At 37.3% G+C, this 20511-nt stretch overlaps 2 protein-coding genes and 1 non-coding gene across 4 annotated transcripts in view; all 3 read right to left on the bottom strand.

Annotated features, from left to right (window-relative positions):
• Positions 1-1160: 1160 nt before the first annotated feature.
• Positions 1161-5141, bottom strand: RPS13 (ribosomal protein S13). Its single transcript, XM_087717355.1, has 6 exons — positions 5026-5141; positions 4357-4405; positions 3327-3405; positions 2371-2540; positions 1948-2048; positions 1161-1341 (listed from the first exon to the last, which is right to left on the bottom strand). The coding sequence occupies exons 1-6, from the start codon at positions 5046-5048 to the stop codon at positions 1308-1310; spliced, it is 456 nt and encodes a 151-aa protein (XP_087573481.1). The 5' UTR covers positions 5049-5141; the 3' UTR covers positions 1161-1307.
• Positions 1436-1527, bottom strand: LOC148049598 (small nucleolar RNA SNORD14). Its single transcript, XR_015695320.1, has one exon. It is a non-coding gene; the product is annotated as a small nucleolar RNA SNORD14 (small nucleolar RNA).
• Positions 5142-6650: 1509 nt separating the features above from the next.
• PIK3C2A (phosphatidylinositol-4-phosphate 3-kinase catalytic subunit type 2 alpha) overlaps positions 6651-20511 on the bottom strand; it is a 55275-nt gene continuing 41414 nt past the window's right edge. For both annotated transcript variants that reach the window (XM_087717346.1, XM_087717349.1), the window contains 13 exons: positions 20415-20507; positions 19719-19848; positions 18837-18973; positions 18152-18321; positions 17234-17390; positions 16906-17015; positions 16499-16706; positions 15500-15624; positions 14388-14505; positions 14208-14289; positions 12441-12550; positions 11245-11370; positions 6651-10115 (listed from right to left, as the gene is read on the bottom strand). In XM_087717346.1, the coding sequence (XP_087573472.1) occupies positions 9933-10115; positions 11245-11370; positions 12441-12550; positions 14208-14289; positions 14388-14505; positions 15500-15624; positions 16499-16706; positions 16906-17015; positions 17234-17390; positions 18152-18321; positions 18837-18973; positions 19719-19848; positions 20415-20507 (1749 nt within the window). In that variant the 3' untranslated portion in view covers positions 6651-9932. The remainder of the gene's footprint in view (positions 10116-11244; positions 11371-12440; positions 12551-14207; positions 14290-14387; positions 14506-15499; positions 15625-16498; positions 16707-16905; positions 17016-17233; positions 17391-18151; positions 18322-18836; positions 18974-19718; positions 19849-20414; positions 20508-20511) is intronic.

Genomic DNA, 20511 nt, shown 5'->3' with positions numbered 1-20511 from the left:
GAAGCCAAGAATGTATAACAAACATTCTTGATGTTTTCCCAGAAATTACAAACTTTGCATATTGAAGTTCAGACATTTAATGATGGGGAAATATGTAAAATCTTTCAATGATAATCTCTGAATTGCTAAAGATAAACCTAACAAAATTAGGAAACCTCAGAATATGTCATGACCATATTTGGCTTGAGGGATAAGTTTAGATACACACAATGACTATCTCCATAATAGTCTCTAGTAATTTATAAAATTTCTTTTGGACACACCCTAACAGCATATTAGGTTAAGCACATGCTGGACGATTTATTGAACTACCTTGAACCTAAAATAGTTAATTGTGCTCAAGAAACAAAAGTTAGCCCAATCTGAGAGAAATATAAAATAGTTCCCATCTACACTTTGCAAACAAGTAATCAAGCTCTATTCCAAATTGTTTATTTTCCTGCTCTGCATCCATTTTATAGTTGGAGGAAAACATTTAGATGGTAATTCTATGCAATTTTATAAAAAGACATTATAGTACTGTCCATTGTATCTTCTACAAGAAAAGACAAGACCTTAGCAGTCTCCCACACACATATAAGAAAAAAATCTTATTATTCCCCAAAATTGAGTTGGATATTTACTACTAGTTCATTTGAAAGCTAATTGATTGGTAAATGTTTCTCTTCTCTTTATTTTTTATTAAAAATAAAAGCCAGGGGAGGGGTAAAGATAAGTGGCCCTTATCTCCATTACTATAGCTGTATTAATTAAAGGAAATCCACTTTTTCCAAATTAAATGAAAAATCTATTCATATAATTCTTGTTTTGAAAGAATTAACTTTCAGCTTAAAAGCCCATTTTTTCCAAATTCCCAATATGGGCAAAGCAGCATTTTGAAAGATTGGTCCTTCTTTATTCTTCATCATACACCATTTATTCTAACTGAAAACAAATATAACTGAGAAATATAAGTAGCTCTGATTTCAACCTCAAGCACTTTCATGTTTTCCATTTTCATTAATGCTGTCTCCCAAAGATAGCAAAGTATGTGATAGGAGAAGTTTCAATACAACACTCAATGTGTACATAGTTAACAAGAACCATTAGTAAATTTATAGAAAACCAAGAATATTTGTAAGACAACAGCAGCTTTAAAGAACTCAAATTATATTATCAAATGGGAAAAAATCCAGAAGCTTTTATTGATATAGTAAACGTGTTAACTTATCCTTCCAATTTTAAATAAGAAATCAATGACATCACTCTGAAGTAGGCATAACACGAATACAAGATGTTTTAGATTCCCATGGTCGTAATAAGAATTTTTATGCAACCAGAGCAGAAGCCGTGGATGATTCGCTGCAGAAGAAGAGAACAACAATTTAGCAACTTCATCAAAACGAGATTGCATGGCATCAACACGATTACATTTAAACTTATCAGCTACAGCAGCTCACTCAGACATCCAAGGAAGGACAAGCCAACACAAAGGAAAAACCTTTCTGGTGGAAACTGCAAATGGTTGGAAAACCATCATCATAGTGAGCAACCTTGACCTGGGACTTAAGTGTAAAAAAACTGAAGCAAAGCTTCAGATTAATACTTATGTCATTTAGAGAGTGCTATAAAGCACAATGAAGCCGTATATAAGGGCTATAGCTATCATTTCCTCCCAATATTTATCTGCTATACTGCTTTCCACAGCTCAGATCAGCAGCAACTTCTGAACTGGTGTAATCTGAATACATCTTAATGCACCCCAAAAGTATTAATTATGATCAACAGACTTACATACATAAGTATTTCAGAAAAGCTACCGCTACCTACGTTCCAAAAATAGCCCAAAATAGTAGTGTTCCTTACATGAATGCCATTTCTTTCAATAACATTAAGTAGAAGAACAAAAAACTGCTGCCAACATTAAACAACATGCCCATATTGTGACTGAGAGCAAAATATACTTACTACTTCCAATTAGGTGGGAGTACTCTCTTGGTCTTGTAGTAACGAGCCAGCCTGTGAATTCTGCTCTCAATCAAAATAAGTCGGAATTTGGCATCTTTATCCTTCCAACAAAAACAAACATTTTCAAATACTGTTTTGGGAGACAGCCTAGGAATAATATGTTTTGCATTTTCTTGAATAACAATGCAGTTCTCATAACCAATCATTGTGCTTATTTTTTCTCTCTTAATTCACCAGAGCAGATCTAGTGAAAATATAGTTTCAATTGTACATATTCCACCAGCACCAGGATCTTAGATATAAACCAGTATTTAATTTAATGTAAAGGCATTATCTCTTCAAAAGCAAATACTATAGGTCCTATAGTATAACTGTAGGTCCCATTTTAAAATCTTTGAGGATGGAATATACTCTGCTACTTACCTTACGGTTCCTCTCAAGATGCTTGCGGACAGCAACTGCTTTCTTGATTAAGTGGTAAAGATCTTCTGGGAGATCAGGGGCAAGTCCCTTGGATTTAAGAATCCTCAGAATTTTGTTACCAGTCACAAAACGAACTTGGGCAACCCCATGCGAGTCCCTTAATATCACACCTGAAACCAAATTGAGCATTTTTGGAAGTACTGTAATTTTAAAGTACTGTAAATTTAAACATATTAATTCATTTGGACATTCAAGAAGCATTAGCTATCACAAAGGAAAGACTTCTCTAAGTCTTGCAAAAGACACTTTACAGCTTGCATGATAAGGCAGTCAAGTAAAAGCTACAAAATATACAATTTTATCAATAGCAATGATATTTGAGGCATTAAATAAATTATCAATTCACTAATACTTAAATAAAAGCTAGGTTCTAAGATTTCAATTATATTAATCATCAGAACTTGACTGAAGAAAAATATCTTAACTGGACAGAACACCAGCTTATTACCCCCTGCAATAAATAAAGCATTTGGTACATTTTCAAATACTTCAAACTATGAATATTCTAGCCAGCCAATAAATCAAGGTAAGTTTCTCAAGATGAAAACCAAATCAATAACATGAATTATTTGGCTGTCGGACTCCCAAAACTCTAAATCAGAGGTCCCTAATCCCTAGTCCACTAGCAGGCTGTGGCCTATTTGGAATTGGGATGCACGAGTGACTGGCCGGAGAGCATGTGTGCAGCTTAACTTGCGCAAATGACGGGCACTTGCGTGCACCGTCCTACCGTTTATGTGGCCCAGTTCCTTCCTCCCCACCCCCCCCCAGCTGGGCCGTCAAGCTGCAACAGTTGGAGACCGCAGCTCTACATGGCTTATAACTAAGAACCAATGTACATGCCTCCATGTATATATTATTAGTTACTATTAGCACAGCATTTTATTTCAACATACCGATTTGGGAAGGTGTCAGGCCTTTCTTTGCCAATTTGTAAATCTGTTCTTTGACATCATCAGAAGTAAGTTTCAGCCACTAAAAAAAATAAATTGTTAGCCATTCTAGTTCAGATACATTGGATAGCAAATTGACCCAACCACCCAACATGAAACAATAATTTTGCGATTTCAAATAGCAAAAAAATAACAAAAGTAAAACATAAAAGCTCTAAGTAAAGAGAATTGTGTAAAGAGAAAAGTGTTAAAGTGTCCCTTGCTACATCCTCACAGCTGTCAAAAGAAAAATAAAAGTAGGATGTCTTCAAATTACATAGCTTTTGATTTCATTCAATTTCTTGATACTATGGTTTTAGAAGTAGCAGACGTAGCCCTGAAAAAATACAGAAGAATGTAATTTCACACTTTAATGAAACTGCAATGCTATGTAGTCATCTGGTCAGCTAAATGTTTTCCTCCAAATTCATACTTTTGATTGAAACGAAGCTAAACTGCAAGTGTGACACATGTAAATATATCTTGAATTAAAACTACAAAAAGAAAGTTGTAACTCAATTATTTCCATATGCTAGCAAAACTGCTTAAGAGTAGCCAGTTTTGTTTTTTAATTTTCTCCGGAGTATAATTGTCTTGGAGCTTGGAGCTGCTTGAGCAGTTTTTTATGTTAACTATTATCCCAAATACTAAAGTACTAAGATTGAAAGCAATTGTTCAAAATGCATGCAAACAGATCACTTTGAGATGGTCAATATTTATATTCTCATTTTCAATGCTAGTCTTTAACACTTGAAAGTTGTTATTTTTTTACTCAAGGCATAAGTTTTAAGAAATAGATAAGATATATATCATATTTTCCTAAGTAACAGCAAGGTTGGTATATTATTTAACTGTTAAATCAAAGCAGCAACATAGGAAATAAATTTAAAATAATTTTACCTGTGATGTTTACAAACAGATAAGTTTATAAACTTATTCACTTTGCAAAGTTAATCAAGTCCAAGCAAGGCGAATAACTGAGGTCAGTACTTACTGTAGGCACGCTTCTCCTGTAAGGCAAGGCCGACTGGGACAGACCCTTTCTATTGAAAAAGAAGGCAAAGACAGCATATTTTAGAAAATGTTACAAACATACAATTCGCTATAGGCTACTTACCGGCTTGATACGATAATATTATAGGACTGCCAGCACATAAATCATTACCAACCCTATCAGTGAATCGCAGACGGCAAACTTTCAGAATTGCAAAAAGAGCTGCATAGCTTTTGATTTTACCCGAGCTATAAAAAAAATATTGCACGAGTACAGGGAATCCATGAGGCGCTGTCGTCTCCAATGTTTCACACTTGTTTCCCCATCGCCTATAAGCGGCGGCGCCCGAGCCTTTTGCTAAAGAGATGTCCCGAATGTTCCGTTGAAAGCAAGGCACGAGCGAGCGAGAGGACGCTAAACTGCGGCCCGGCAAATCGCCTCCCGCCCGCGACTCTACGGAGTGGTCATTCAAGAAAGCGGCGGTCCCCGCGGTTCTCAACGAAGTGGGCCTCTAAGCAAAAGCCTCCCCGCGCTCCCGCCCCTCTCCCCAAACAACAGAAGCGAAGCTCCTGAAATAGGTCGCAAAAGCTACCGGCAGAGGAAATGTAGGCCGTTCCTGCAAGCCCTCCTCTGATCTTCCCGCCAAGGCCTTGGTCTCGGCCAACTCACCCGGGTGCGTGCATGCGACCCATGATGGCGCCGAAAAGAAAGAAGCGAGGAAGGCAGCCTTGGCAGTCTTTCTTTCCGCCGGAAGTGACATCGCAGGCAGAAAGGAAGACTTCCGGTTTCACGTGCGGCTATTCGGAGCGGATCTTCCGCCGGTTGATGAACTCCATCTCCCAGCATTCCTTTAACTCTTTAGTTTTCGTTGAGGGAGCTGTGTGGCGGCACGCCGTTCCAATTGGGTCCGATTCGGATTCATTTGTTTTATTAATGGGCTAACACAGAGGGGAAAGGAGTGCGTATGTGTCTGAAGCGGCAAATGGCACTACGTATTTAAATAAATAAAATTTCACTTGTGTTGCAACCCAAAATGCGTTTGAACAGTTTCTTACCCGATTTGGCTTTTCAGAGTCAGTGCACTTAAGAAAAAGCTCATCAGCCACCACCTATCATTACATCATATAACTAGTCGTCATATATTAACCATACAGGTAGTTCTCAATTTAGGATGGTTCTTTTAGTGACTATTCAAAGTTACAACAGCACTTGAAAAAAAGGGACTTATGACCGTTTTTCACAGAACTATTGCAGCATCTCTATGATCAACATTCAGATGCTTGACAACTGGTTCATATTTATGATGGTTGCGGCATTCTGAGATGTCATCTTTTGCGATCATCTTGACAAACAAAGTCAAAGGGGAACACAGATTCACTTAACTACCGTAGTATTAACTTAACAAATGCAATGATCCACTTAACTGGCAAGAAAGCAAACTCCCTTAACAAATGTTTCACTAAGCAACATAAATTTTGGGCTCAATTATAGTCGTAATTCAAGGACTACCTGTACGTGAATCCTAAGATTGGATCTTCAGATATCTGTAGATCTTAAAAGGTTCTCAATTTTACCATTTTCAATTTTGCGTAAAGAACAGCAGTTAGCCATTCCCACCCATTATCATCTCCACCATTGACGAATGCTCCCAAGCATTCTTGTAATTTACTTTTCTCTACATATGCAGAAAAAAATTCAAACAAACAATGCAGTGGAGCAACTTTGTATTTTTATTTTTTAAGGAAATTTAGAAGGGCCTGCAAGAGTTACTGGAAATAGATGATATAGTAGGCTGGCATATTTTCCTTTATCTTTCCATTTAGTGCTTCTTAGATGAAACCACATTGGACATTCAGTGATTGGCAGTAGTTCTTGAAATGATTTAATCTTGTCCAAATACATGAGATTTCACTTACGTAGTACTAAGATTAATAGGCCAACAGTTCACAGATTTAGGTATAAGAAAAGAACAGAGGCAACATAAAGATATAGTTAATATTTGAAGCAATTTTCTTAAAATGATCAGTGGAATAGATTTGACTGAAACTTTTGCACTTATGTTTCTTGATTCATACATACAATGAATTAAATGAATTTGAAAAAAAAAGCAGCACCATGGTTTTTTTATTAAATAGTATTTAATGTAATTGTAGAACAGTTATGGAGTCATGTTTAACCCAAATATTTTGGGTTTAGGTTTAGATAGAAATAATGTACATCTTTATTAGCTCTCAGTGTAATATAGCTGAAGTATTTGGTTCTTACAGAGAAAGAGACAAAGGCAAACATCCACATTTACTTCTAATGCATTTTTTATTTATAAACCTTTGCCAAATTGTTAATCACAGTACTAAGAATACCAAACAGAGAATATTAAATTCCTATAGATTGTGAGAATGGTGTAATTTTTTTCCACATGTGGAAGCTTTAAACTTTAGCCCACTGATAAAGGTTACCTATTAAATCCATCTTACAGTGAACAATGTTTTGCAGATTTTAGAAATATTTCTTCAGTTTAAAAGCTTCTATCCTAGAAAAAGCAATCAAATTTAAGGCAAGATAGTAACATTTCTGGGTCATTTTAAAAATAGAGAAATACCAGAGATATTCATGCTTTTTATATATAAGTATAGGTCATAAAAAGGCAGTATAAAAATTTTCAGTGCAAAGTCACAACTAATTATTTAGTACAGAAAATATGGAGGTTGCTTTTCTCATAGCAAGATGTTTTCCTCAAAATGTTGAAGTAATGTACAAACACAAATTGACTTCTAGCTGCAGTCCACGTTTGGTGCATAGAATTTAATTTGATTCACAAAGTATAAAAATGCCATGAGACACACACTTTAAAAACATTGATTAGTAAAGTGTTACATCTGGTTGTGATTATTCCCTCTTACCCTTTTGTATGTCAGTTTAAATTATTGTTTTTAAAAAGGAAGATTTGTTTGTGTATCACAAAAATATAAATAATTTGAGAGACGCAAAATTAATGTTGCTCCTTTACATGTGTAATGATAACTGAAAAACACTTTTATAAGAATGTACCTGAAGAACTTTATCCATTGTGGAGTTATTTTGAGAAATAGTGATGGTGGGCAAAGGCACAGGATGCACTAGTGGCAAATACTACCCTAAGGTGCAGCATTATATTCTAACCAACATCCAGACAAGAACTGCATCTGCAAACCACCGTCATTAAAGGTTTTCTTTTAAATCTCTAGATTTGTGCTGTGATACACTGTGCTGTAGTTACAGACTGCAAAAAAGCAGTATATATTGTTTTACAGTTAATCTAATGCAATGTTTCACAAAAACAGTAGCCTACTTCCCTGTGTTTATATGACTTGTGGTTTTGTTGATGGAATGGAATACATCTCAAAAAGCATCAAGTGAGCAGGAAATACAATCTAATTAGTTTATAGCTTACAACTTACATATTTAACATATTATAACTAATAAACTCTTTCTAAAAATGTTATGTATCTTCTATTAATCACAATGCAGTTTTAACACCGAATAATCCCAAATTTTATTTTACAGTCAATTATGAACATTTCAGCACCTCAGGTTAACAGCTATTTAATATCATACTTTCATTTAATTGCCTGCAATAGATTGTCACATAGTCTACTGTATAATTAATTCATCATACTATTTTTTTAAATTTAACAGTCTGTATCTTTATTCTAAAGTATTTGGGTTTTAACGTTAACCATTTTGGAGAATGTTAATAAAATTCCTACAACAGCTTTTTTTTTTAAAAAAATTGATATTGGTAAATTGCATTTATACTCAGCTTTTTCCAATTGTTATAAATTAGCTGGATACAAATTAAAGAAATAAATTTAAAACACAATCAACCATAGCTCATACACAGTATCTTTTATTAACTTTACTAATGGAAAATCAATTTTCATTGAGATTAAATGCTTTGTGGATTAATCCCTTACTACTCATGAAAAAAAATCTAAATGTTAGCTTTAATGGTCACTGTGTCAACTTCACACTATCCAATATCTAGAGCAATTTATACATGGCCTTTTTCTATAGTATGCATATTTTTAATTCATGAGATATTAATATAAAAATAATGTGCTTTACGGAACTTCTACTTTGTAATCCAAAATCATTGCTCTATATAGCCTATATCAGTGATGGCGAACCTATGGCACACCTGCCACAGGTGGCACACGGAGCCATTTGTCAGGGCACGCGAAGCATTGCCCTGTCAGCTGAGTTCACCCTTTTTTAAAGCCATTTTTCGCCCCTCCCCAGGCTCTAGAGGCTTTATAGGAGCCTGGGGAGGGCGAAAAGAGCCTCCCCTGCCCCCCCCCAGGCCCTCCAAAGGCTTCATGAGCTTCCGTGAGGTCTTTGGAGTGCTCAAAACGATCCTCAGAGCAAACCAAAAGTCATTTCCAGTTTGCTTGGAGTGTCGTTTTGACTGCTCCGGAGACTTCAGGGAAGGCTCCTGAAGGTCCCTGAAACCTCCGGAGGTCATGGGGGGGGGCTGTTTTCACCCTCCCCAGGCTCCTATGAAGCCTCTGGAACCTGGGGAGGGCGAAAAAAGCATGCAAAAAATGAGGGGCAGCACCTGTAGTGCACGCATGCGCACTGGGGGGTTCGCACATTGCATTATGGGTGTGGCACACCCGCACATAATCCGCCTGCGCTCCCTCCACTTATGGCACGCGAGCCAAGAAAGGTTTGCCCTCGCTGGTCTATATCTATGTAAAAGAAATGAAGTGCTTTATAGCAAACCATGGCGCAAAATCAATTGCATCTGCATTCATACAGTACTTGTAGTTCATAAACCTGATGAGATTTTTTTTAATGAATCTGACCTAAAGTGGATCTAAATTGAAAGGGGAAATAAAGAATTTATATAGTGATCCACATAAGCATTTTTAGCAAGTTTAACATTTAGCACTGGAAAATGTTTTGAATATTAGAAATGAGGTATGAGCAGCAAAATAAGGCACCATTATTTATAATTTAATTTCAATTATTGGCACTCATTCTAATAATGGCTTCTAAGCAGCTTTATGAATCATAAGGCTGATTGCTACACTGAATTTCTATCCTCCTATTTGGGCCTCCCTTTTAACAGACTGAAAAATAATGTTGTCATGATCATATTTTAAACTGTGCTGCTGTATGTGCTGAGAGCAGAATTATAAAATCTTTATAATTATAAATTATAAAGACCATAATTATAAAGTTTGAAGTATATCAAAAGGCAAATAATTCAAATGAGATTGAAATGAATTCAGGATAACCCCCTCATATTGAATTTGAAACATTTCTTCATATTCAGAACTGCATTTATAACAAGCATTACATTTATACAATTCATATACATCAATGCTGAGACATTATTGCGGTTAAAGGATAAAGCAGATGACTTGCCAGAAGTCTTGTGTAAAGTTTTGCTAAGGCTGGTCCAACTATAATCCACCAAATTGCAGTTTTTCAAGCTAAAGTGTATGGATTATCTTCAAGTAGAGGGAAGTGATCATATACAAATGGAGTTAAGATTATTTAGTTCATGTCTTCTGCTCTGCAAGTTGTCAGGTTCATAAGTATGGTGCAGCAGCAAGCCTGTACCAGTTCACAGTCTCCTTGCTTAAGTTAAAATCCTTTAAAGAAAGAGTGATACCACCCAGGAAAAAGTTTTCACGCAGAGATTCAGCACTGAGTACACTTAGCTGAAGTTCCCTTTGCTTGAGTGTGTCTTTGCTATATCCACTGTACACAAGCTATTAAAAAAAAACACTAATTCAGAAGTGGTGCAATATAAGGAAGTTTACAAAATATCAGTAAAGTTTAGGAAAAGTTTAGGATGTAGAGACAGTAATCCCAACAGTCCCTGTTGTCATCATTAACCAAATCCCACTAATAGTAGCTGAGGAACCACTCCAATTCAAACTATTCCTGGTTTGGTCCCTCCCAGCCCTGAGCCTTGTAAAGTGAGGGGCTGCCTCCTCTTGAATTCCCCCAGCCCACCTATCTTGTTTCCCAGTCACTACCGTACTGTGCTGCCTTCTTTAAAAAAAGGAAACCGCATCAAAGAAGGCATTAGCTGCACTGGCATGAAAGGAGGATCCTTCCAGCCAGAGCCTTTTCCACGAAAGAATGTCCTGGCTGGTGCACAAACAGAAACCTTAGCAAGCACTAGCATAAGGGTGTCAAACTCAAGGCCCGGGGGCTGGAACTGGCCTGCAGGATGCTTAGATGTGGCCCTTAGGGCTGCTCTAGAAATAGTGAAAGACCGGCCCGCGGTGCCTTTGGAGGCTGTTGCAGCCAAAAACAAAGCTTGTGGGAGCCACATGTGCCCTCCCGAGCTCCATTTTTGCTGGCAAAAATGGAGCTCGGAAGCCCGTTTTCTCTGGTAGAGCGCTCGGGCCATCACAGCACCCCTGACACAAGTGATATCAAGGTGGCCATGCCCATAGTGGCCACGCCCACCTCAGACCCCCGAGGTCAAACCCTGATGCAGCCCTCAATGAAATCGAGTTTTGACACCCCTGTACTAGCGCAAAAGAAGGTACACAAAGAAGCCCCTGACTAGTACTGGAGTGGCACGTGGTGTGGTGGACATGGTGGGCAGGACCAGGCAGCTGGGATAGATGGTAGGAGTTGGGTAGGCAGGCAGCCAAAAGGCAGTCATAAACGTGGATGAATCCTAGTGTGTCCAAATTTTGTTCACCTGATTATGGGGGGGCACTGCAATGGCCAAAACCTCAAGGATCAATCATCCTTGAAGTTCCCTTCGTTTAGCACCATTGTAATTTCAGTCACCTGTATTCCTATTGTTTATTTATCCCTCTATGAATGGTTTCTACATTACGTTTTGCTTTGAAAAATTACCCAACTATTTCAACTTACCATTTCATTGAATGTTGGATTTCTAGTTTTCCGTGATATTTTGGTTTTCCGTTTAGAAGTTTTATGCATGTCTGGAAGCAAATACGTCTTTACATATGGGTTAGGATCTGCACCATCATCAGTAACCTAACAAAAAAAAAACACACCTTTTTTTTTTAAAAAAAAGTAAAAACAAGGACAATCATATTTAAAGAGAGCAAGGGAAATGCTTAATGTCTACATTTAATTACATGTCATCAAGTCTTAGCAATCACATACACAGATTTCTCCTGGATGACTGCAATAGATTTCTCCAAGATGACTGCAATAATTAACAATCCCTTAAAAAAAAGGATAAAAGCTCCAAATCACTTAGGACCAAATTTTTACCAGACATTATAAATATGATGATAACGCTTAAAGGACAATTATATCTTAATTTTATAATGACATGGAATCAGGCTACTTCTCTGAGTGTAATGTATATCTAGATCAAATACTGGGTATCTGAAATAATGCTATCTAGTAGGACTTAGGAAGAATGTCTTTTTTGTGGTTGCTGATACCTTATGGAACACCCTACCCCTGGCAATTTGGCAGGTCCTCACCTTCTTAGCCATCTGGATGGCCATGACAACCTGGCTTTTTACCCAGGTGCTGGAATAGTGTGGTGGAGCCTATGTAAGGTTATTGGAGTACCCTGATTGGGGCACTGGATTTTTAGTTTTTGTTCAATACTTTTTATGGTTTTTCCAGTTTTATTGTTATTGTGACATGCCCTGAGTGGCCTTACAAATCTTTTAAATAAACAAATAAATTGTATTATTGTTTACTGATTTGTTGCTATTATGTTGTACAATCCTTAGGGTTCCTTAAGAATAGAGGTCATGGGTTTGCATGTAATCCCTGAAAGCTTTGATTCATTTCTCCAAAGTTGTACCAATTGTAATTTTTAATATGATAGAAGGAAGAAAGTGTTAAATATTTGCCTGGAGAATAACAAAATTAATTATATTTAATTTTAATGAAAAAGAAGTAATGATTTTGCTATGTTGAGTTTTTGATTTTAATATTCAATTGCCTTGCTATTTTGCGGAATATAGTGCTCATATTACTTCAGCCCGATTTCCTCAGCCCCAGGAAAGATATTGTTTTTGAAAAACAATCTCATAAAGCATACTATAATTATTTCAATGTAAACACATTTATATACGTACCAAATCTTTAATGTGCATTACCATGATAAACAGAGTCTTATTTCTATAGGAGATGGACAACTTAACTTCTCCTCCTACTTTGCCTGAGGTAGGACTTGAAGGGCCTGTATCTAAAAGTAGACAAATAAACATTTCATTTTGACTTTGGGTAAGTTACTTTCTCTCAGCCCAACCCACCTCACCAAGCTGTTGTGGAGGAAAAGGGAGAAGGAAGGAATATTAAGGATGTTAAACTGCCTTAAGTTACATATAAAGTTTGATTTGATTTGATTTTTTTGATTTTATTGAAAATTTATATGCCGCCCTTTTCCCTGAGGGGACTCAGGGCGGCTTACAACAATGAAGGGAAGGGAGTGCAAGACAAGACTTAAAAGAAAAGAATCGTGGTTTAAAGAAAAATTAGTCATAAAACACAACATTCACTCAACATTCGGGCGGGGTGAGAGTAATCCTATCCCCAGGCCTGACGGGATAGCCAGTTCTTAAGTGCTATGCGGAAGGCCTGGACTGTGGTGAGGGTACGGATCTCCACGGGGAGGTTGTTCCATAATGTCGGAGCGGCAACTGAGAAGGCTCTCCTCCGCGTAGTCGCCAGTCGGCACTGACTGGCGGATGGAATTCGGAGGAGGCCTACTCTGTGCGATCTGATGGGACGCAGGGAGGTGATTGGCAGGAGGCGGTCTCTCAAATAGTCAGATCCACTACCATGGAGCGCTTTATAGGTGGTAAGTAAGACCTTGAAGTGCACCCGACGATCAACAGGTAGCCAGCGCAGCTCACGGAGGATTGGTGTTATATGGGCGAACCGAGGTGCGCCCATGATCACTCGCGCGGCCGCGTTCTGGACTAGCTGAAGTCGCCGGATGCTCTTCAAGGGCAGCCCCATGTAGAGCACATTGCAGTATTCCAGCCTAGAGATCACAAGGGCTCGAGTGACTGTTGTGAGAGCCTCCCGGTTCAGGTAGGGCCGCAACTGGCGCACCAGGCGAACCTGGGCAAATGCCCCCCTGGTCACAGCCGACAAATGGTGGTCAAAACTCAGCTGTGGATCCAGGAGGACTCCCAAGTTGCGGACCCTGTCTGAGGGGAATAAATTTTGCCCCCCCAGCCTGATTGGTGGAACATTAACCAAATTTTTGGGAGGGAAACACAACAGCCACTCGGTCTTTTCCGGGTTGAGTACCAGTTTGTTAGCTCTCATCCAGTCTTTAACAGCCTCAAGGCCCCGGTTCATCACGTCCACCGCTTCATTGAGTTGGCAATGTAGTAATGACAGCATAATAATTTTTTCATAACGGAACAAAGTAAGTATAATTTTATTTTGTGATACTACGCAAGCAGGTTGCTTCTGTTAGAACAAAGGCTGTATTTCCCTTGGCTGTTTTCTTTGCTCTCATGATTTTCAAATCCTCCAGAACAGACACAGAGGGCACCAGTAAAGGATTCTGGGGAAGGGGAAATCTGTAGCATCAATCATTTGAATTCTGTTGGTTATTTGGCTATGCAACAAAATCTTTATAATTATGTAGTAATAATTCTTCCAGAAACTGCCCTAGAATGAATTGTCTGAGAGAATGTTCAAAATGTATCCAAGGGAAACAGAATGTCCCAGACTTCTCCAAAATGTTCCATTTCTGCTTCTAATGATTTAACACAATTTGTACAACTTTATATTCTGTGGGAACTCCACGTGGCAGAGACTTCAGAATTCATAGAGATAATTGTGCTAATCAAGACACTAATTAAATTGTACAACTATATTCTTACCTGTACACCTAGTTATTCCATCAATTCCTTCAGCTTTTTCATCACGAGGTAAGGGATGGAAGAAAGTATAAACGAGGTCACACTAGGTTGGGAAAGATAAAATTTCCATAAGAACTATCTGTCATACAGACTTATATATAAAATCATTTAAGTATTTTGAAGTCTAATATCAAGAATTACCTCCGATACATCTGTTGATATATTCATTAAACTTTGTATGTAGCTATTTAGCTCTACTTTCCTCTTGGCTGCTACATCCTTCACGTGAGTTCTTCCTAGAACCATCTTACTAGGAAAGCTACAATAACAGAGGTAAATTGTTACTTCATTTTTATTGAGACAAAAAAAGTAAAAGCAATCATATAGAATACAAAGCATTAAAGCATTACTTCGTGAAGTATTCATGAAGTGTCGAAAGAGTTATTTTTTCTGGATGGCTCAGCACAGATGTCTTCTCATGCATTTATACTGTATGCACATCCATTTTTTTGGCAATCAGCTAAAGTGTTTCCAGTATATGTACACATATCCAAAATTTATTTATTTTTATTTATTATTTTTTTATGCCAGCCATCTCCCCTACAAGGTAATTGAAATACAAATGGGAAAATCTGAAGAGTAGCCTAGATACAGCCTCTCCCTCACTTGCTTATGGGAAGCCAGCAGCGAATATTGAAGATCATGATCATGTTATTACAGCTCACTGAGATGTCCCAATTGCAATGAGCCCCGAGCGCCCAGACTGCAGATATGTGACCGCAGGGATCCCGAGATGGTCAAGACTCTAAGAACCGGCCCCAAGTCCCTCTTGTTTAACATCATTGTAAACTGAACAGTTGCTGAACAAGGTTCTGACCAGTTCTGGAGAACCAGTAGTGGAAATTTTGAATAGTTCGGAGAACCGGTAAATGCCACTTCTGACTGGCCCCTCTCCCATCTATTCTCTGCCTCCCGAGTCCCAGATGATTGGGAGGAAATGGGGATTTTGAAGTAACCTTCCCCTGGAGTGGGGAAGGAATGGACATTTTAAGCATCCTTCCCCTGCACGCCCACCAAGCCACACCACGCCCACAGAACCGGTAGTAAAAATTTTTGAATCCCACCACTGATGTAGGTCCAGCTGATATATAAACAGATTAAATGAAGAAGTAACCCCAAAACAGGGTGCTTTTCTCATTCACCTCATTAAGAAAATACTTCAATGTGCAATGTGGTAATTTCTTAAACATCTAAAGAGGTACATTTTAGACATGTAAAAAAAAATCCCCCCGAAACAAAATTTTGACACATACCCTGGTAATTTCCAAAGAGGTAGTAGGATGCCAAGCTTGTTGTGTAACTCCTGAAACTCATCAAATGTGCGAAAAATGAATATGGGTTCAGTTTGCCCCTCTCTCAAAACTCTGACCACGTAGATCTGCCAAAGAAAAAAGCAAATATTTCACTGACTATTAAAAAGTTTAACTTCTGTAATCCTGTGCTATAATCTTTCCGAAACTTGGGCTCTGCAGATGTGGTAAGATTTCAACTCCCAGAATTGCGAGGCGGGGAGGGGGGGCAGAGATGACCCGACTTGAAAAGGTCACACCTTTATACTTATTTCTAATCATTCCATGAAAAAAAGCAATGCCAATAGCAAGGTTCTCAACCTTTGCTTTGCCTTGATCCATGGTTTACAAACCAGAAGGACTGGGTTGATATATCATGACAATATCATAGCCTTGATATGCTTGCTTTGAATACAATTATTTCAATATTTGGTGTTGCAACAATTAATATTTTTTCCACTCCAACCTCGCAATTGAGTCATCAAACCCCACTGAAAACAGAACCATTCTGAAGGTGGAAATAGGCATGGAGGGAGATGTAGTTTGTAATGCTTCTGCAGTCCTGAGAGTACTGCCAACCACCTGAATTTTGAACATGTGCCTAGGGGTGTGTGTGCTACAACAGCTACTATTTCAAGGACCAGGTGTAAATATCATTTTTTTAGCACCACTATAATTTTGAATAATTTTTGAACACAATGTCATTGTCTGAGGACTTCCGGTACAAAAAACCTAAACTTTGTTAGTCATTTCCAAGACTTAAATATCATTAACTTATGGAACATCTGTTAAAGCAGATATTTCTTCAGTGAGATTACTGCATTCAATATGGTTTGACTCATAGATTGACAAGTTGCTCTCCAACATCAGAATCTGAAATTCCTGGGATAAAATATGCTGGTTAAAGCAAATGAAGGAAGCTACGGAAATCATGCTGAATCAAAATATAATTCATAAACTTACATAATATTTATCTGGGTTGTATCTCTTGTGGTAGGTAAAAACAGATGCTTCTTTGATACGACCGTCTTGTTTGAGTGAGTATGTTTTGGGTGAAAAAGATAAAATTGGCTCATCGTTAGAAGGCAACCCTGAGAAACGCAGTTGAGCAAGGTTGTGAATAAAAAAGTTGAACTTTGTAGCAACACTTCCCAAACTTGATTCAATTAGCCTAAAAATAAACAAAGAACATTAACTTTATATATTACAAATGTGTCAATATCTTTGCATCCAAATGTCCAAACCAGGTGTTATGTTGCACAAAGATAAGGACAAACCTCTCTTTGTGGAAGTTAATTGAACCTCTAGCCTTAACTGCAAGCAATAAGGGGCAAGCAATAAACAAGATTTTAAAATTATTTGTGTAGTACCTTGTGAAGAAAATGGTAGCCTCAGCATCAGTAGTTTGCGGCTGAAGAGCATCTTGGACATATTTGAGATCTTGAACTCCAGAAAGTTCTGGCAAGCCAGAAGACATCATCTGTAAAATTAATAGACACAGTAGTTTTTTTTCAGTAAGAAAAAGTACAATACTTACTTGTACATAAACAAGCATTTATTTTTTTAAAAAAGCTTTCCAGTTTACTGGTAGGCATGCTATTCAGAACTTTAAATTGAAATTAAGTATGCACACAGTTGTGTCCTTTGTTTTAAAACACAGCCTATTTTGTTAACATCAGTGAGACATAGAAATATTACCAGTGACAGCAGATTAAGGAAAAGGTTGGCTTGTTTTCTGATTAGATTATAAGCTTGACAGCAGAGATCAACGAACAGCTGGAAACGAATTGTGGGCTTTTCTCCACCATTGATAACGTAAGCCATATCTGACGTCAGCACAAAAGGAGCCCGATCCCTTTCAAATAATAGAAAATAAGAATTTGTTTTTTAATACTGCATCCTGCATATAGCCATGCATGACATTTTTTAAAATTGAGAAACACTCAAACTGGGGTAAAAGGTAAAATGTATAACCGAGGTACTTTGCAAAGATAAAATGCATAACTTGTTTCTACACACATATGAAAATCAACAGCAAATACAAGTCAACCTCAATGAACAGATTTTTTAAAAGATGTTTCCAAATAACATGTGAATCATTTGATACCTCAGATGTTGGAATTTCATCATGTTCTAAAACAACATTTGGCTAAAGATAGTTTACCAAAAACCTATACCCCACCCTAGTTTAGGGAATTTGTGAAGCAAGGCAAAAATATTTGCTTGTTCAAACTGCTGGTAGGAAGCACTGCTATAAATGTATATCATTACTTAGCAAATCTGGTTTTTATGGTTTAATACTTTTGATTCCCAATTGACCAGAGATGCTTCAGGAAAAAAAGCTCCCATTTTAATACAAAGCATTGCAGAACAAAACTTAAACTATAAAACCAGTGGTTAACATTATAGAAACAACGAATTCCTTTACCACTTTCAAATATTTCATAACAGAAAAATCACGACTTGACACCTTCCATGTGCTAGAAACAAGAGTTAACACAATATGACAAAAGTTACAGCCATTATGTTTTTCAAGATGATGTATTATAATTGCAAGATCTACCATGTTTTCAAATTACTATGGTGGAACCTTTTAATTTCCTCATAGTTTCATACCTCTTAAAGCTTCCAAACATCTGAGCATGGCCTAAGAATTTTCCAAAATCAATATGAAACATATGTCCTGTACTTCGAAGCATTATGTTATCATTGTGGCGATCACAGATACCTAGAACATAAGTAGCCACACAACATCCAGCACAGGAATAGATGAAATTTTCAGAAGCCTAAAATGGACAGAATTAAATATATTTTCACTATAAAATTTGAAGAAAAGCACCTTGTTTAGTATTCAGAGATCAGCGGCAATAGCAGAAACATTTTAAAGGACAATATAATTTAGAATGTTTAAAAATTATGATTAAAAATCAGTTCTTTGGAAAATATCATTAACCAGATAACATAATTACTTGATTTAAAATCCTAGTTTAGATAAATGAAAAATAAAAAATCTTAGAAGCTAGTTTTCCACGCAAGTGGAGAAGCAAAGTTTTAAAATCACCTGTCTGTGATTTACCAAGCATTGAACATGTCATTTAAATGCAAGATTCCCATTACTTCCAGGTGTCAAAGATGTAACTTGGAATTGTCATGCCAGTGACCTACTTAAGCTAGCATTGTCCTGTACTTAATTATTAAATATGATACGTGAATGAGTCTCAGATAGTGCTAGCTCACAGCAGATAACATATTACTATTATCATTCTCATAAGTTCCTATTTGGAAATTGTAATTAGTTTACCTTTTCATATTCTTCTTCTGTAGAGTTGTATTTTCTTAGCCAGTCTGCAAGAGGCTTATCTTTAAAGGATCCTGTCACTCCATACTCCACTTGAATTTTCCTAAGAGTATCTGAAGCTGGAACAAGTTCTACCATTCCTTTAAATTAATCAGCAAAAGTTAATGAGTATTAAAAAAAATCTATAACATATATTACTATGTATTACATAAAAATGTTTAACTTAAAACCATTAAAAAGGTTTCTAAATCCAAATTGCTTGCCAATATGGACTATTATACTATTCTTTGCATTTAAAATGCTAAATACTACTACACTGTCAAATAATTCAACAATTCAGATTAAAATTGTTACTGTACAAAACCTCCACAAATGCTCTCTTATTCTTAAATCAACAAAAAAACCGGAGCAATGTTTCCTTTAAATTGAGCTGGTGACTTTATAGACTTTAGTTTCCCTGGAAAGTATGGACATATTTTATCACTGTGATCTTATGAGACATTTTTTTTCAATTTCCAAGCTTACAGTCTGGGATTCCCCAGGGTCTCCCATTCAAAGCCTATGTTTTTGGAAGTCAGCCATCAGTTAGCTGCTGCCACCTGCTGTAGACAAATCAACTTAATATTTAACAAGGATAAATAAAAAAAGGAAACATTCTTCAACATTCTGTATACTAGTAGCTGACTTCTTACAGTGTTCTAGAACAGCAGATGGGTTTTGCAAATATATTAGGCAGTTCAATTAATGCCGATTGTTTTTATGGCTATTGTATTTTGGGCTGCTTAGCAAATATGTGGCATCTGAGAGAACAGGCTTTACAATAATGGTGTTGGGTCTGCCATTCTTGCCAGAAAGATAATACAAGACAAGAAATTAAAGCTCTACCTCTATCTTTGCCAGTGGCCAGGCACTTGAACATAACCATCCTTAAATCCAGTCCTTCCTGTAACCAGATCTTATCCATGATTTTTATCATTTGCAACGCCAACATATCCTGGCGCAGATCTTCTCCAACCTAAGAAAAAACAAAAGTTGCAAATGAGAGAAAGGAATGTTATCAAGACAGACTCAATGAAGGTCGGTTCTGCCTATTTTGTTATACATTAACCCAACACCAGAAACTGATCTGGGATACTTAATTAATGTTTCTTTACTAGTATTCCCTGAAGTCTCCGGAGAGCGAAAAAAGGACCTACAGGGAGCAGGAAGTTATTTCCGGTTTGCTCATAGAGCCAGTTTTTGCCCCCCAGGGCCTTCAGGAAAGCCTCCTGAAGGCTCCGGAGGGCGAAAAATGGACCTACAGGGAACCCGGAAGTTCGGGAATGGTGTCTTCCGGTTTGTCCGTAGAGTGGATTTTTGCCCCTCCGGAGAAGGGAAGCCTCTTGAAGACTCCGAAGGGCGAAAAAAAACTTTTAGAAATGCTTGAACATTCATTTAACATGTGCAAATTTTCCCTAAAAATGCTTAAAGCATCCAGGGGGCTCTTTATGACCATAAAAAGTCAGAACATTTTCCCTCATGGAATTAATACTACTTATAGCACTGGAGGGGAAATATCTGTAATTGAAACAAAACATGTACCTTAAACATTACATTAATTTCTTCTCCCAAAGGATCTGCATTCACCAAAGCAATTTTAAGAGGAACTGCATTAGAACTGAAATAGGAACATGCCTGT

This window comes from Thamnophis sirtalis, unplaced genomic scaffold (genome assembly GCF_051295495.1).
Source record: "Thamnophis sirtalis isolate CommonGarterSnake01/CBP01778 unplaced genomic scaffold, rThaSir2_p1.2 scaffold_1, whole genome shotgun sequence".
NCBI classification, from domain to species: domain Eukaryota; kingdom Metazoa; phylum Chordata; class Lepidosauria; order Squamata; family Natricidae; genus Thamnophis; species Thamnophis sirtalis.
Note: the sequence above shows the minus strand (reverse complement) of the source record. Positions and strands in the feature narration are given on the sequence as shown.